Below are 14871 nucleotides of genomic sequence, written 5' to 3' on the forward strand. Positions count from 1 at the left end.
TTATAAAGGAATACTTCACCCACAAAATTACCATTTGTATATTAATTAGTCATGACGAGTTACCTTGAATTTGTGAAGAAAAAACTGTTTTTCTTGCATGCCTGAACAGAACACAGTTAACATATTGATTTAAGATTGACTGAGGAACACGCTTAACAACAGCAAAGCTATATTAAAACATCTGTTTACAAACTCTCACAGAACTCATGCTGTATAATCCAAGTCTCATTGTAATGTGTTCACATACTTGGCAAATAAAACTGCCTCTGATTCAGAACTGAACAAAACAGCTTAGACCACAAGTGGACTGAACGTTCAACTGAACTGAAGACAGCCAGAAACTGCAATGAAAATCAGGGCGTATGACAGGTGATGAGTTCACTTACTGTTGTACGTACTGAAGTGCATTTTAACAGTGATGCAATCTCTGAGTTTAGGAGAAAAAGTGAAGAAACTGTGTTGTCAGTGACTACGAATCTTAGAACTGATCGAAAAGAAACGATTTTAATCAGAAAAGGTGATTTATGAGTTCCACGTCAACGCATCTCATCTCATGGTTAATTTATATCTGTACTCAGCTGAAAAGAACTCAAATAATCCACACGTAATGACCACATAAGGATAGGATGTCCAGGAAAAGGTGTTGCTCTGAGTTTTTTGTTTTTTTTGCTGCTTTGAGCTCCACGGACCTTTACAAGCATCACAGCTACATTTCTAATCCAAATATATATAAATATCCTCACTTTCAAAAAAATGTTCTCACTGTCAAGGTCTTAAAATGGTCCTCACAGATACAGAAGAACAAGAGCTCTCTCTCAGACTCAGTCTCTCTGACACACACATGCACACATACACACACAGTATCTAGGGATTATCAAACAATCTAAACTAGATTAGAAAGTATAAATCCCATCAGAGAAACCTGATCCAAACCAATCCTTTAATCTGATCTGACCTGGCTGTTAGGATAGGAATCAGCTCTGATACACATGTGGTCAGCACTGTGTGTGTGTGTGTGTGTGTGTGTGTGTGTGTGTGTGTCCATCTCAAAGGTGTGATGAATGTGAGAGTTGTGCAACTGTGGCGCCATCCACAAGTGCTATAAACATACTCAACTGGACATCAACAGTCAGTACACATGTTACACACGCACACGCACGCATACACACACACACACACACACATGCACGCACACTTTTTCTTTTATTGGAAACAGGATGCTTCTTCCTGTCAATAAACACACACCTGGCCTACACACGCGCGCACACACACACACACACACACACACACACACACACACACACACACACACACACACACAGTTCATCACCTTCACACATGTTCAACCTTCACTAGAACTTTGACAGTATTACATTGGATATCTTTAGGTTGCGGACAAAATAAGTAATTACAACAGGCCTTTTTCTCTATTTTCTCACATTTCATAGACTAAACAACTGAACAATAACTGAAATAATCATTGCAGTCCAACATCAGCATCATATCCAATCTTTGAGACCCTTCTGCATATCGGCGCCGATCACGTTATTTTTACAAAATCGGAATCGGTAATAAAAGATCGGAGGAATCAAAACAACAAAAATGGCCAGGTTTTTCATCTATGTTGTTCATTGTTGCCTCCGCTTTCCAATGTATAATACTTCCAAACTGCTGACATTTTCGCTGCCATTAGCATGCTGGCTGTCCATGCCACAACAACAAGTTATCTGTCTGAACGTCACTCCCCCGCCTGCCCAACATTAACACGCTCATTTCGACACTCCTTTACGACAGGCCCTGCCGCAAAAGAGTGTTTTTATGTTGTGCAGGCGGGCGAGTTCAGATGGGCAGCTAATAACGGCAGCAAAATGTCAACAATATGGAACATTTATACACTGGAAGGCGAAGGCAGTACAACAGCCACTTGTAAAATGAGCAAGTCTAGCATTTCGCGAGGGGGAAAAGACAGAGCTCATTTCAACCAATTTGATACGCCATCTGGAAAGGAAACATCCATCACAGCATGCCGAGTTCGAGGCAGCAAGTAAAAAGCCACAGGACCAACCAACATTGGCAGAGGCTTTGAAAAGGAAAGACAAATTTCCCCAGGACCACGATAAAGCCAAAAAGATCACAGCCAAGATAAACAAATCTTATGGGACAACTTGGATGCATTCTTTTTTTTCCCTTTCTTAATGCTTTGCAAAGTATCGGATCGGACACTGTATTGGACTCGGTTTCAAAATAAAGGACTCGTATCGGATCAGATGCAAACAAAATGTGATCGGGACATCCTTACTTCTGCATTGTGCCATGTAATCAACACTGAATGTGAGCAAGTGGATGCAAAACATTTCCTGCAGGTGATGCAAACTGAGGCAAAGGCCTTTCTGGTAGAGTTCCAAGTCCAACCTGTTAAACAAATATCTGAGACCCATTCAAAACATGATGTGGTTCCAAATTTTTAATGGTGATAATTTGCTGCTTTTTGTTTTCTCTGATCATACATTAGGTTGAATATTTTGGGGTTTTGGACTGCTGGTTGGACAACAGGGAAAGCTGACATTGAAGATGTCTTCCTCAGCTCTGATGGACATTTTGACCTATTTTCTGATGTTTCATAGACAAAGTGACTCAATGAGAAAGTAGAATAGCAGAATATCTGATGATGAAAATAACTGTTAGATGCAGCCCTACACTCTTAGCCCACTCAAGATAAGAAAGCTAAATTATATTCATGTTGTTAAATCCGTCCAACTCCCTTCCCCTATGTAGATTTCTAGACCAAATGTGAAAGAAATTTTAGAGGAAACACAAGTGCCAGAGTTAATCGAGAGTACATTTGTTGAGAATAAAGTGTGTCAACACAGGCAAAAAATGCATTTATCTCAAAGCTGTTGGACACTTTATGGAAGTGTGGAAAAGTAACCAGGGGAGAGAGAAGAGTAGAAAAAAAAGAACAGGAGTTTTTGGAAAATTGTTGATTGTTTTAAGGTTTAAGGTTGTAAAATTAATCAAACTAAACAATGAATGAGTAAAATACTGGTAAGGTACGTTTGATTCAACATCAGATCTGGTCTTAATCAAACCAACACCGTCACTGAGTAATAAACAGTGAAGATATTTCATTGCTCAGCCATGTCTTATGATCTTTTTAATTACTCATTTAGCTCTCACATTCTTCTTTGTTTCATTTTATCCTGTGTACTCTCCCTTCGCCTCTCTTCACCTCCCAAACTCCTGTCCTATAAAAAGTGCTGGCATGTATCTCTACTGTTTTAAAAGCCAATAACTGTCAGGACATGATATTACCACCGCTCTCTCTCTCACACTTACACACTCACTCACTCACTCACTCTCTCTCTCTCTCTCTCTCTCTCTCACACACACACACGTACACACAGAGGGAAGATCACAGGGCATCCGGTTAACTGTAATGAAAGGACGTAAAAAAACGGATGCCTGCAATACAGCCCACGTCTCCCTCTTTCTCTCACACACAGAGCAGCATACAGTACATTCATGTCCTAACAACATGAGAGAACACCTGGATCTCACAGGCAAAGCAACACATAAACACATAACACTATTTTCTGAGCATAAAAACATGAAGGACATCTCCCCCAGATCCTATACATGAACTGTACAGTTATTAGACAGTAGATGAATGTAAGCCACACACATACACAGTAGGGTTGCAATGGTATGAGATTTTCACGATACAATAACATTTCAGAAATATTGCAGTTTCAAGATATGACAGTATTACAGAATTTGTATTGTTATCAGTCAGAATGACCCATAAGGATTAAAAACGGAAGGTTTATCGTTGGTTGAACAAACATGGGAGATTCAATGTCTGGCATTTTTTTCAGTATTGTAGATAAGCATATGTTCAAGGTATAATAACTGCCAACTTTTATATCACGAAAGCGGTATATCGCTGCAACTCTAAGAGTAAGAGAGCTTGACAGGTGATGTAGAGGATGCATACTGAGCTGAAGAAAGAAGACTTTTAAGTTTGCCTTGGCAAGCAACATGATATTGTTTCCAAGTTAATATAAATTGCCATTGTCTTTTTTATAGCTAATATCAGAAGGGAGACATTTCGATTCAGGAAAACGGCGTAATCATTTCCCAGTTTCCTAGTGTGTCTGTAGGGTCCCTTAATATTATCAACAGAAGGGATTTAATTAAACCCCTAAATCACAAATCTAGGAACAGACACTCGTTTAACAGTTTTATCCCTCACAGTTACTCATCATGTGCTGCAGTTACCTTAATATGAAAAGCTGAGATAACTGTTCAGGTTTAGAATTAATAGATTAATAAAAATAGGCCCATGTTGATTTGTTACACTGAAAGTAACGACAATTATTACAAGCGAGAGAGACTGTTGTCTGTTGAGTGGAGAAATGTCAAACGAAAGTCCGTTAACAAAACACACAATTATATATGCTCTTGAATTTCACCGAACAGACATATAATGAAGATAGGCATGAAGACATTTTAGGACAGTACCTGCTTTACTTTAACATTCGGCGTGTATATTATCTATAATCTGCATTTACTTTAGCAAACATCACCATTTTTTCTGCTCATGCTGACTGTACGCTAACACCAAGGAGTATAAGAGAATACTGGGTGAAACAAACACATTGATACTAGCTTTAAGTTATTAAATTGTTTAAATGCCGTTTGTACACTGGATATGATTGCACTTAACTGGTCAATGGCTACAAGCACCTGGAAAGGCAGGCGAGTTCCGTTTTACCAGATGTACTGGCCATTGATCGATACCTTAAATTGGCAGATTTTGATATTAAGTTTGGCCTAGCGACACATCTCTCCATACAAGGGAACGAAAGCGGCCAAATTGTGTTGATGCAAATGCCAAAACAACAGGCGAGCAGCTGCAGCCACTCAGTAGCATCTTCTCTGTGGCTACCATGCGGTTTCCCTCGGGGACAAACGTTCATTTTCCAGTCGGTAGAGGAAACACAGGTGTAAAAATCTAATTAAACTCACACAGCCCGGTTCACCGTGAATACTGAGGCTGATATCATTCAAACCTACCGCCTGCAGCTTGTGCCGAACAGCCGCCTTTCCGAGCGGCGGCGGCGGGTCGCCCTTCTTCTGCAGCCCCCTCCGCGGGTGCTCCCTGTCGGCTTTGTTGAGCCCCCCGGCTCGGTCCTCTCTCTTCTCCCGGCTCCTGGCGCCTCCGTCCCCGCCGGCAGAGTCCAGGCTGCTGAAGTTCCACACGATGAGAGTCTGGACCAGCAGGACGGCCAGAGCGGCGACCAGCAGGGCGGACTTGGAACGCCGGGCCAGCCTGCGGGCACACGGGTTACCGTTCATCTTTCTCCTCCTCCTCCCTCCGGCTCAAGCTGAGAGCCCCATCCGCTAAACGCCGACAGCGGGGTGTGAATGCTCCCCTACGCGGCCTGAGAGGGGCTACTGGCAGGCAGAGAGGAGGAGGAGGAGGAGGAGGGAGGAGGGAATTTGGCAAAGGCTTGAAATGAGGAGAGAGGTTTGGAGGCGGCAGACAGGACACAGAGGCCCTCATGTGGCCGTTAACGAGTCAACAGTTTAGTGAAAGCATTTATTTTGTCATTTAGAGCGAATGACGTCGCTGCAAAGAACCAGTGAAGAGGAGACGCATCAGGAGTCCCTGCCAGGGCCGGAGACAACATTTCTACGGCCCCGGGCAGCATATTCACACCTGCCATAAACAGCATAATGATAATAATAATAATAATAATAATAATAATAATGATATGGTAATAAGAATGATAGCAACGCAATTTGTTCAACACCTCTCTTAGGCTGAGGTATTTTACATTAAGTCACAAAAGAAAACTTTTTAAAATATAATTTTACAAAAACAAATGCATATGTAAGATAAAATACGATAAAACTAGGGATGCAAATTGTAAGTACTTTTCTTGATCGATTCTTGGTAAAATTAACAAGTGATTAGTTGATTGTTCAAAAAACATAACAACTTTGCTTATACCAAACAATACCAAATAATGCTCTTGTGAAAGTTCAGAGAGGAAGACAATACTTTCTCTCTCACCCTGCCATTCACTCCTTGCATGCATGCTCACTCACCATCTCTAGGTGTCATTAGCCCCTTTTACACTGCCAGATTTTCCGCGAATGTTGGGCCATTTTGCTGGCCAGCTTTGAGCATCTGTACACACAGAGGCGGAATGGCGAGTTCATCCGAGGCGCCCATTTTTCCACCTCGTAGGGTAGTTATATTGGCGGAACCCTTTTAGTTTAAACAGACCGAGGCGACCTTCCGCAACGGGAGGGGCTGTTGATGACTTGTGGGAGGAGCTGTTGATGACGCCACATGTGCAACCCACTGGCGGTGGATAAACAAGAAACAGCTGATAGCAGGAATTAGCAAGCAGCTAGTAGCAAGAGGGAAACGCAAACCTGACAGACACCGTAAAGATGAGCAGCTGAGGAGAGGAATTGTGCGCCCTCCTTGCTCTCGCAAACGAAGAGGCCATTAACCGTCACATGATGGGGACGGTGAAGAACGGCCGATTTACAAGAGAATCTGTTTTGAATTTGCCGCACTCCCTGATTTTGTTTTTATACTGCCAATGCTGAAAAAAGACTGATTGGGCTTCCCTGCAAATTTGCACAATTCCTATCTAAAAAGGGCTATTGTCTGGTTAGCTCAATTCAGTCATCAGCTTTTTTCATCATATTCACCATCAACCACCTTCTCTGTCAGCCTATCATCTTACTGCTCCTCATTTTAAATATGTATTCTTCTTCCTGTGCCGTAGTTCCTTCTTGCTGCTGTTCTGTGCCCTCCACCTCCCTATCACCACCTAGTCTTTACAGATTCATCATCCTCATCTGCCTCAGCAGTCAGCAGCCTCAAACTCAGCGGCCACCACCACCAGTGTCTGAACTCCATGGGGGGATTAATTTTGCTGCCGTCCAGATGTCCCTTGATCACAAAATATCTCCCTCAGGTGTCCAAGCGCCAGAGATTTCTGTTAAATCTTAATCAGCACAAATCATCTGTTAACGTGTACACTCATATTTTGTATTAAACATTATTTTTACGTTATTCTTCTGTCTCTCCACATTGAAATGTGTTTTTTCATCAATCAAAGCTCACAGCAACATATTGCATTTACTCTGACACCATTACATAGCCTATTGGTTGATTAAATTTCACATGTTCGATCAATTCAGAACGACCGATTAATGATCGTCGATTTTTTTATCATCCCTAAATAAAACCAAATTTAGTCTGCAGACACAAATATGTGCACAAATTTAATTTACACAAATGCAAGTACAAGAAGTCCAAATATTTAAAATATGATAATACATAGAATGAGCTGAAATACACCATTCATGGCAACAGCCAATCTGTAGCTGGCCAACAATACACAACACTACATAGGCATGTTATTGATATATATTAACATATGTGTGTATATATACACAATAAACTGACCATTTATTATTAGTTTAAGATGTTATTTTGAATAAGTAATTGAATTTGTATGTATCTAACCAGTGCAGTCAGTCACTCAGCAATGTTGGTCCAACTGATGAGAAATATAATGAAATTAGAATGATTTAGTAGCCTTGGACATATGATCTGAGAAAATGATTACCTCTCCATACTGTACATTAGGCCCGATGTATCTTCAACCAAGCAGTAGCACACACACACACACACACACACACACACTTAAGCAGTTCTATGAATTTTGCACTAATACACTTTCCACCAGATTAGTCTGATTTCATGCATATTGCAGAGAAGTGCCAGGAATCTAATTGAATGAACATCTAAAAATAGACATGACTTCTTCCCCTTTTCACTCTTTGCCCTCTCTCTCTCTCTCTCTCTCTCTCTCTCTCTCGCTCTCTCTCGCTCTCTCTCCATCTTCTTCCAGACATCTTGGAACTGGATCTTTGTCCTCCAGGAGACTTTTGTCTCTTTGTCTCCACCTGCGTGAACTGCGTCCTTGTGCTTTGCCTCTTTGCTACCTTCAACATTTTATTCACCTCAGTTATATTAAAATGGCAGTAGTCATTTCAGAAGTGAACATCACAAAATAAAAATATACTCATCACACTCTGCTTTCAACATAACCAGACAGCAACTGAGATTTAATATGAACCATTTATTTTTCAGGTTACAGTGACACAGTAACAAAGTGCAAATGTCTTTTACCTTTTATCCAAATATATAAAAATACATTTGAACATACAAAACAAACTGGTAACATCTAACAGAGCTCACATGTAGCATCGTGCACCATATCCAACTGAGGATTGGGTTGGCCGTGGTTTGATGGTTTTAAGGATCTTGATGCGACTGGGATCCCAGACACAATCCTCCTCCAAACCACTCTTCACCATTCCACACATGGGTGGCACCCACGCGGTGTCATATCCAAAGTCATGCCAGGTCTTCTGATGAGGGTGGCCTTGATAATTGATGGCGATGACTTTCCCCACATTGACCACAACCTTAATGACAATCCTGTCATACTCAGGGTGATTAATGGGATAGCGGCTAGCTTTCTCCAGGTCTCTGCTGAGGTAGACACCGGGGCCGAGCATCCCGCCAGCAGACCGGCGAAAACAACCGCTGGCCAGAATCAATTCAGCATTTCTCTTGGTGGTGCCATGGTACATGATGTACTTCTTGTTATTAACGGGCTCAGAGAGGCCCAGTCGACCCACCCCATCAGGCACATCAAAGTCATCTTCAGCCCACTCGTACAGCATGTTGGTGTCAGTGTCACTGTAGGAAAGAGGATTATTAGTGTTGAGACTTCAGAAGGATCAGAAGGAATAAAATCATTAAGATAACATTAAGAAATTATTCAGTGATAAGTGATTGCACTGCTTGATCAAAATTGAATAACATCTTGGGTCACCCTGTAGCTCACCTGGTAGAGCAGGCGCCCGTGTACTAAGGCTATGTCCCTGCCGCAGCAGCCACAGGCTCTATTCCAACCCAAAGAGATAAGATAAACAGTCTATAGCCATGCTAGCAACTCTGTGTAGTGTTTAGACAGAAAAAAATTCTGTGTCAATGGGGGCCAGTGTAAAGGTTCATCAGATGCACAGAGGTTTATATATTTTGTTGCAGTGATCACTAGGTAAACATTAAAACAATAGTGTTCACATTATGAAATACTCTACCAGGAATATGTGCTTTTGTATATCTGATTGGTCAGTCTAGCACCTTGCTGGATGACATCACATTGTGGTCCAGCAAAAACTGATCAAGATTAAACCTTTTGCATTTTTTAATCAGAGCCTCTGGGTTGGTACCCCAGTTGTGTCGCTGGACTGGCCTGATTTAAATGAAAGAGAAGGCTGCAATTTCCCTCCCACGGCCTGAACACTTTCCTAGGCACAGCAGTACTTTGAGTTGACTGTTCCCATCAGCATGCTAATGACATACAAATGACAATGCTAATATGCTAATGTTTTAAAGGTTTTATGTTTACTATGTTCACCATTGTAGTTTAGTGTTTTTGGATGGTGATATTTCTTAATTAGCATTGAACACAAAGTGCTTTTCCTGTAGCACAGGGGTCAGCAACCTTGAATATCAAAATAGCCATAGCCCATATTATTTTATAATGAAGTTAATACAACCTATTACAGGGAAACTTCGGTATTTTTTGACCTGGATCATATTTTCCCATGTTTTTGTTTAAGTGTCAATGGAGAAAATAATTCTTGAAATTGGTCCAGTATTAAGAGGGACCACTGCAGCTGCAACAGCGAAACAGGCTGCTAACATACTCCCTGTGGGCAGTTTGTGCACCATCGATTCACATCCCTTAGTAGCCTCTTGCTCGTATTTCCTATCAACAAGCTCAGATTGCTATTAGAAATGTCTGATAGCATTTAAAAGACCTTACACAGAAGTCTCAAGGAGAAGTCTCATTCTGAAATCTAGTGGGAGGTGACTTGTTGCAGGAAAACTTTGCTGAAAACATTAGTGAGAGTTGGAGAGGGAAGTGCCAGGAAAAGTTTGTTGTGTTGGAGTACAGAAAGCATAGCTTAGTGTTATCTCACAGATTGTCAGTGTCATAGCTGAATATTTAGCTGATTTCTGAGACTTGATTACACACAACAAACCAGATCCAAAAAAAGGTAGGGAACAATGCTTAATTTCTCTGTGGGATCTTTTCAGTAATGTTGTCAAACACTTCTGATAACAATTTTAGCATGTCAGTGGCAAAAACAAGCACTTTTTTTGGGGGGGGTCGTTGGCGGCTTAGTGGTAGAGCAGGCGCCCCATGTAGAAGGCTGTTGCCGCAGCGGCGTGGGTTCGACTCCAGCCCGTGGCCCTTTGCTGCATGTCACTCCCTCTCTCTCTCCCCCTTTCACACCTGTCTGTCCTATCCATTAAAGGCTAAAAATCTAGTATGTGCTATATTTGGTGTGTACAATATCAAGATCTTCTCTGATATCAGATTTGTGTTGAATAAACACATATTATCAAAAAAGAACAACTGAGGCTCATCATTCTTTTATCCATCAAAGTGAAGACTGACCAGAAATACAAGTTTTAACCATCAGCGTGGGTCCCTTATGGTAAACAATAGAGTTTATACTTGCTAAACATCAGCATGTTAACATTGTCCTGGTGAGCATGTACACATATGAGCATTTAGCTCAAAGCACAGCTGTGTCTTTGTGAAGCCTGACAGAGCTGTCAGCATTACTATAGATTCCAGTGAAGATGTGGACAAAAATGTAGGCGTTGCTTTTACTGGGGCCAAAAGTCATGATAGTCAAAGTGAAGTGAAGACTTTAAACCGTTCAGTCAAGTCAATTTATTTATGTAGCTCAATATCACAGATCACAGATGTACCTTTAAGACGCTTTAAAATCTGTACAGCATACAACACCCGCTGTCCATAGGCCCTCAATTAGGAATAAATCCCCCCAAAATAACTGATAAGTACACTAATGTATAACACTATTAGGCTTGTGCCAGTTTGAAAATTTTCCAACCGGTTTGATTTAAAGCCAAATATCTAACCGAACCGATATATCGAATTATATACCTAATTTTACCACTGGGGGTCGCATTTGAGCTTTTTTTTCCCAATAAAAGCCCATTGTAGGTGTAATGCGCTTCCAATCCACTAGGTGGCGATAATGCTGTATTAACCGCCAATACACACAAGGTTAACAAGAAGAAGAAGAAGAAGAAACAGAAGGACACCAAGAATTAGGGCAAAGACAGTGGATAAACCAGTAATAATAGTAGTAATAGTACAGTATAGTACTGTATAATACAGTAGTAATCCAGTATCTTTGGTTAGGGCAACAAACTGAAAAAAAATTTCTTCTTCGTTTATCCGGTTGACGTGAATTAAACTGGGTGGAGCTCTTAAACCGGACTAAACCGGTTAAACCGGAAATCGGCACAAGCCTAACACACTATCCCATTTGAGTGTAAAGATCACTCTTTTTTCTGCTTTGCATATATTCATAAAGTTCTTTGACATGGATTGCTTCTCAGTTTTCCTTGATCTTACAAAAATGTTGTTTTGCTGCAGCTTCTCACTGGGGTTAAAAACAGTTCAAAAGGAGCATTTGTTTAGACTTGCCAACACCAGGATACATGAACTTTTATTAGTCAGGAAGTTCAAAGCTGAGTCAGTCAACATATTCCACCAAAGGTTTAAAAGTCGGTTTCCACAAGACTAACTAACTTTGTGTCCTTGTACACACTGTAGGCCTATTGCGTCTGTAAAAATGCACCTTTGATGGAAAAACAAAGTGTGTTCACCTACCTCTCTCTGCGTTCCTCCAAGAATGCAGAGAGTGAGTTCACTCTGCTTTTTATAGTCAACTTCAGGCTTCAGGAAGAAATGTGCCTTTATCTTTCACTTTCGTTTCAGGTTTTGCATGATATTATAACTTTCGTTTGGGTGTGGTCAACAAAGCGGTTGTGTTTGTTTGGCTAGCAGCAGCAGCACAGTGATCAGTGGTTTCAGGGCTTTATTTGCGGATGTGAGCGTGGAAGTTAAGGGACTTGCCAGGTCTCCTCTATTAGGTGCCAGATGTGGGTTTTTACTGCTACACGAAAGCAAAAAATTATGTTTTTTGCCCAGATGTTCATGAACAGTGGCACATTTAACCAGTGCAGTGAGTCAGCCTCAGCAGTGTTAGTCCAAATGACAAGAGATTTAATGAAATGACATAGAAGAATGATTTAATATGATAAACAAACAAAGCCTCCTTTATATGATCAGAGGAAATGATCACCTTTCTGTGTCTTTAACCATGCAGTAAGCACACAGGAAAACACGCTCCAACGGTTCTATGAATCTTGCTCTGCTCCACCACTGCTTGCCTTCTAATACACTTTCCACCAGATTAGTCTGATTTCATGCATATTGCAGAGAAGTGCAAGACATCTAACTGAATGAACATTTAAAAATAAACATGATTTCTTCCCCCCTCACTCTTTGTCTTCTTTTCCTTTCTCTCTCTGTCTTTTTTTTTTTTTTTACTTTCTCCATCTTCTTCCAGACATCTTGGATCTGGATCTCTGTCCTCCAGGAGACTTAGGTTCATGTTACTGTCGATTATTATAGCTGTTGTAAAGTGTTAGTATGTCATAAAATGTCATTAAGTTAAGTCAGTTTTATTTAAGGTGTAATTAGATATATCAAACAAGATAAACATGAAATATCATATAAGATAATAAAGTATTGCATATATAAAAACAAGCAGAACATGATAAAAACAAACAAAATAAGATGGTATCATTATTCTTAAAAAAAAACAACAGAGATAAAAACAATAATAATGATACTAATTCCTGAAACAAATGAATATACACTTAAAAGCCTAACTAAGAGCTTCCAAAAAAGAGATATGTTTTTAGTTTTGTTGTGGCAGAGTGTAGTTCAGGTGGAAAAGAAATCCACAGAGTGGGAACATAATGACTAAAAGCACCACAATCTGATTGAGAGTTGGTGCAATGTGTAGACCTTTATTTGATGATCTAAGAGATCTCTCTGGTGTAAGCATGTCAGCAACACAGGAAGGAGCTAAACCATTATAACATCAAAAGACAATAGGAAGTATTTTAAAATCAGTTCTCTGTTTTATTGTGAGACAGCAGAGAAGATAAAATAGGAGTTATGTGGTAAAACTGTTAAAACTTAACAATAAAGAGTTCTTTTAAAAGTTATAGTATAAAAATGTCATAGTATAACATGTCACATATATGACACAAAACATGAAGAACCCCTGATCTGAGATTTTTGCTTTGAAAGGCAAATGACTTGATATCAGACCAACATGCTAAAATTACATAATCCATCAACTATATGCAATATTTGCTATATCACAGCTTGATTTATATAAAACCTTTATATAAAGCCAGATAGTGTTCACAACAAGTTACATTTATAATTAAATCGTGCTGGGGGAATAAAACAAGAGAGGATCCAACCAGTTAATGCATCCGTTGTCTTTAATTATTCATTCATTTGTTTATTTACTCCTACTCTCCAATATTGCTGTGTTCTCCGTCACTTACATCCTTTCTTCCACACTCTCTATCAATAGAAATCTGTGCATGTATTCTAGGCACAATATTAGTCACATAATTAGGTCATCAATCAGATTTGTCTGATGACAGCAGCTCAGGCTCTACTGTAACACATCAAATATGAAAGTGCCATTATTATGTATTTTACATATATCCATTTTGATCACATGGGTGGTATTGGATAGTTGTTCCGTTTTTCATGTTTAACATAAACATCATATCTGTCCAGACTTATATGAGATGCTCTGTGTCATCTATTTGATTTAAAGGATGTCACCATATGTCACCATCCATAGAAAAGTTGTAGAAGGTCCTCTTTTCAAATAGATGATATGTTGTATGAAGGGTTCGTTTTGTACATGGAGAACAAAACACTTTACAATGGTTCAACCAGACTGAGAGCTGAAAGAGACAAAGATCCCTCTGAGCAACAGTTCAATAAGAAGAGAAGAAATCAGCAGTCATTGAGACATGGGAGCAACAAAATGTGAGCAGGTGTAAATAGAAACAGGTTCCAGTTTCAGTGTTGGGTGCACATTGATGTCTATAGCTGGAATTAACAGGCAACATACTGCTTTAGTAAAGCTATTCTTTAGGACAAGTGTTCTGTAGATAAATACATCACCACACAGGAGAGTGGGTTGTAAGTGATGGCTGAGAGAGGTTTCTTTTGTGTGAGTCGATATATTGTTTTTATTTTGTTGTTTGTTTTGTTCAGCATAGTATGTCTTTAAACATATTCAGTCTAACCACTGAGTAGACTGCAGAGGACCCAAAGAAAAACAAATTAACTTAAAATATTTAGAGCCAGGTTGCACTATTGAGGGTCACTGACGATTCTCTGGACTGAAAAATTAATTCAGAATCCAACAGTATTCTCTCCTGTCAATGCAATGCTATGGGGACAGTGACTAAATGGACGTCTGATTTATTTGATTCTTCTTCTTTTGAGGCCACAACTGTTTTAAATGTAAAATATATGTTTTGTGTCTAAATTATACTGTTTTTTGTTGTTGTTGTTGTTGTTGTTGTTGTTTTTTTGTTTTGTTTTTTTTTAAATCTCTGTTAGCATAGTTATTATTGAAGGAAAGAAGAAAAACGTGAATATAACAGCCGACTCATGACTTTCCAACAGTGGTATACGAATAATAAACAATAATGCATATATGTAAAATCATTTAAATAGTGTACATTCATACCTGGGGATGATCCAACAACAATATCCAATATGGCCATTGTGACTCTCTGGGTTGTGTTAAATTGCACTCACCACC

At 39.8% G+C, this 14871-nt stretch overlaps 1 protein-coding gene across 1 annotated transcript in view; it reads right to left on the minus strand.

Annotated features, from left to right (window-relative positions):
• Positions 1–5640, minus strand: part of LOC125879665 (xylosyltransferase 1-like) — a 47128-nt gene extending 41488 nt beyond the window's left edge. Inside the window, exon 1 of the mRNA XM_049561634.1 lies at positions 5077–5640. Within this exon, the coding sequence (XP_049417591.1) occupies positions 5077–5358 (282 nt within the window). The 5' untranslated portion in view covers positions 5359–5640. The remainder of the gene's footprint in view (positions 1–5076) is intronic.
• Between the last annotated feature and the right edge of the window lie 9231 nt (positions 5641–14871).

This window comes from Epinephelus fuscoguttatus, linkage group LG19, assembly GCF_011397635.1.
Source record: "Epinephelus fuscoguttatus linkage group LG19, E.fuscoguttatus.final_Chr_v1".
Taxonomy (NCBI): domain Eukaryota; kingdom Metazoa; phylum Chordata; class Actinopteri; order Perciformes; family Serranidae; genus Epinephelus; species Epinephelus fuscoguttatus.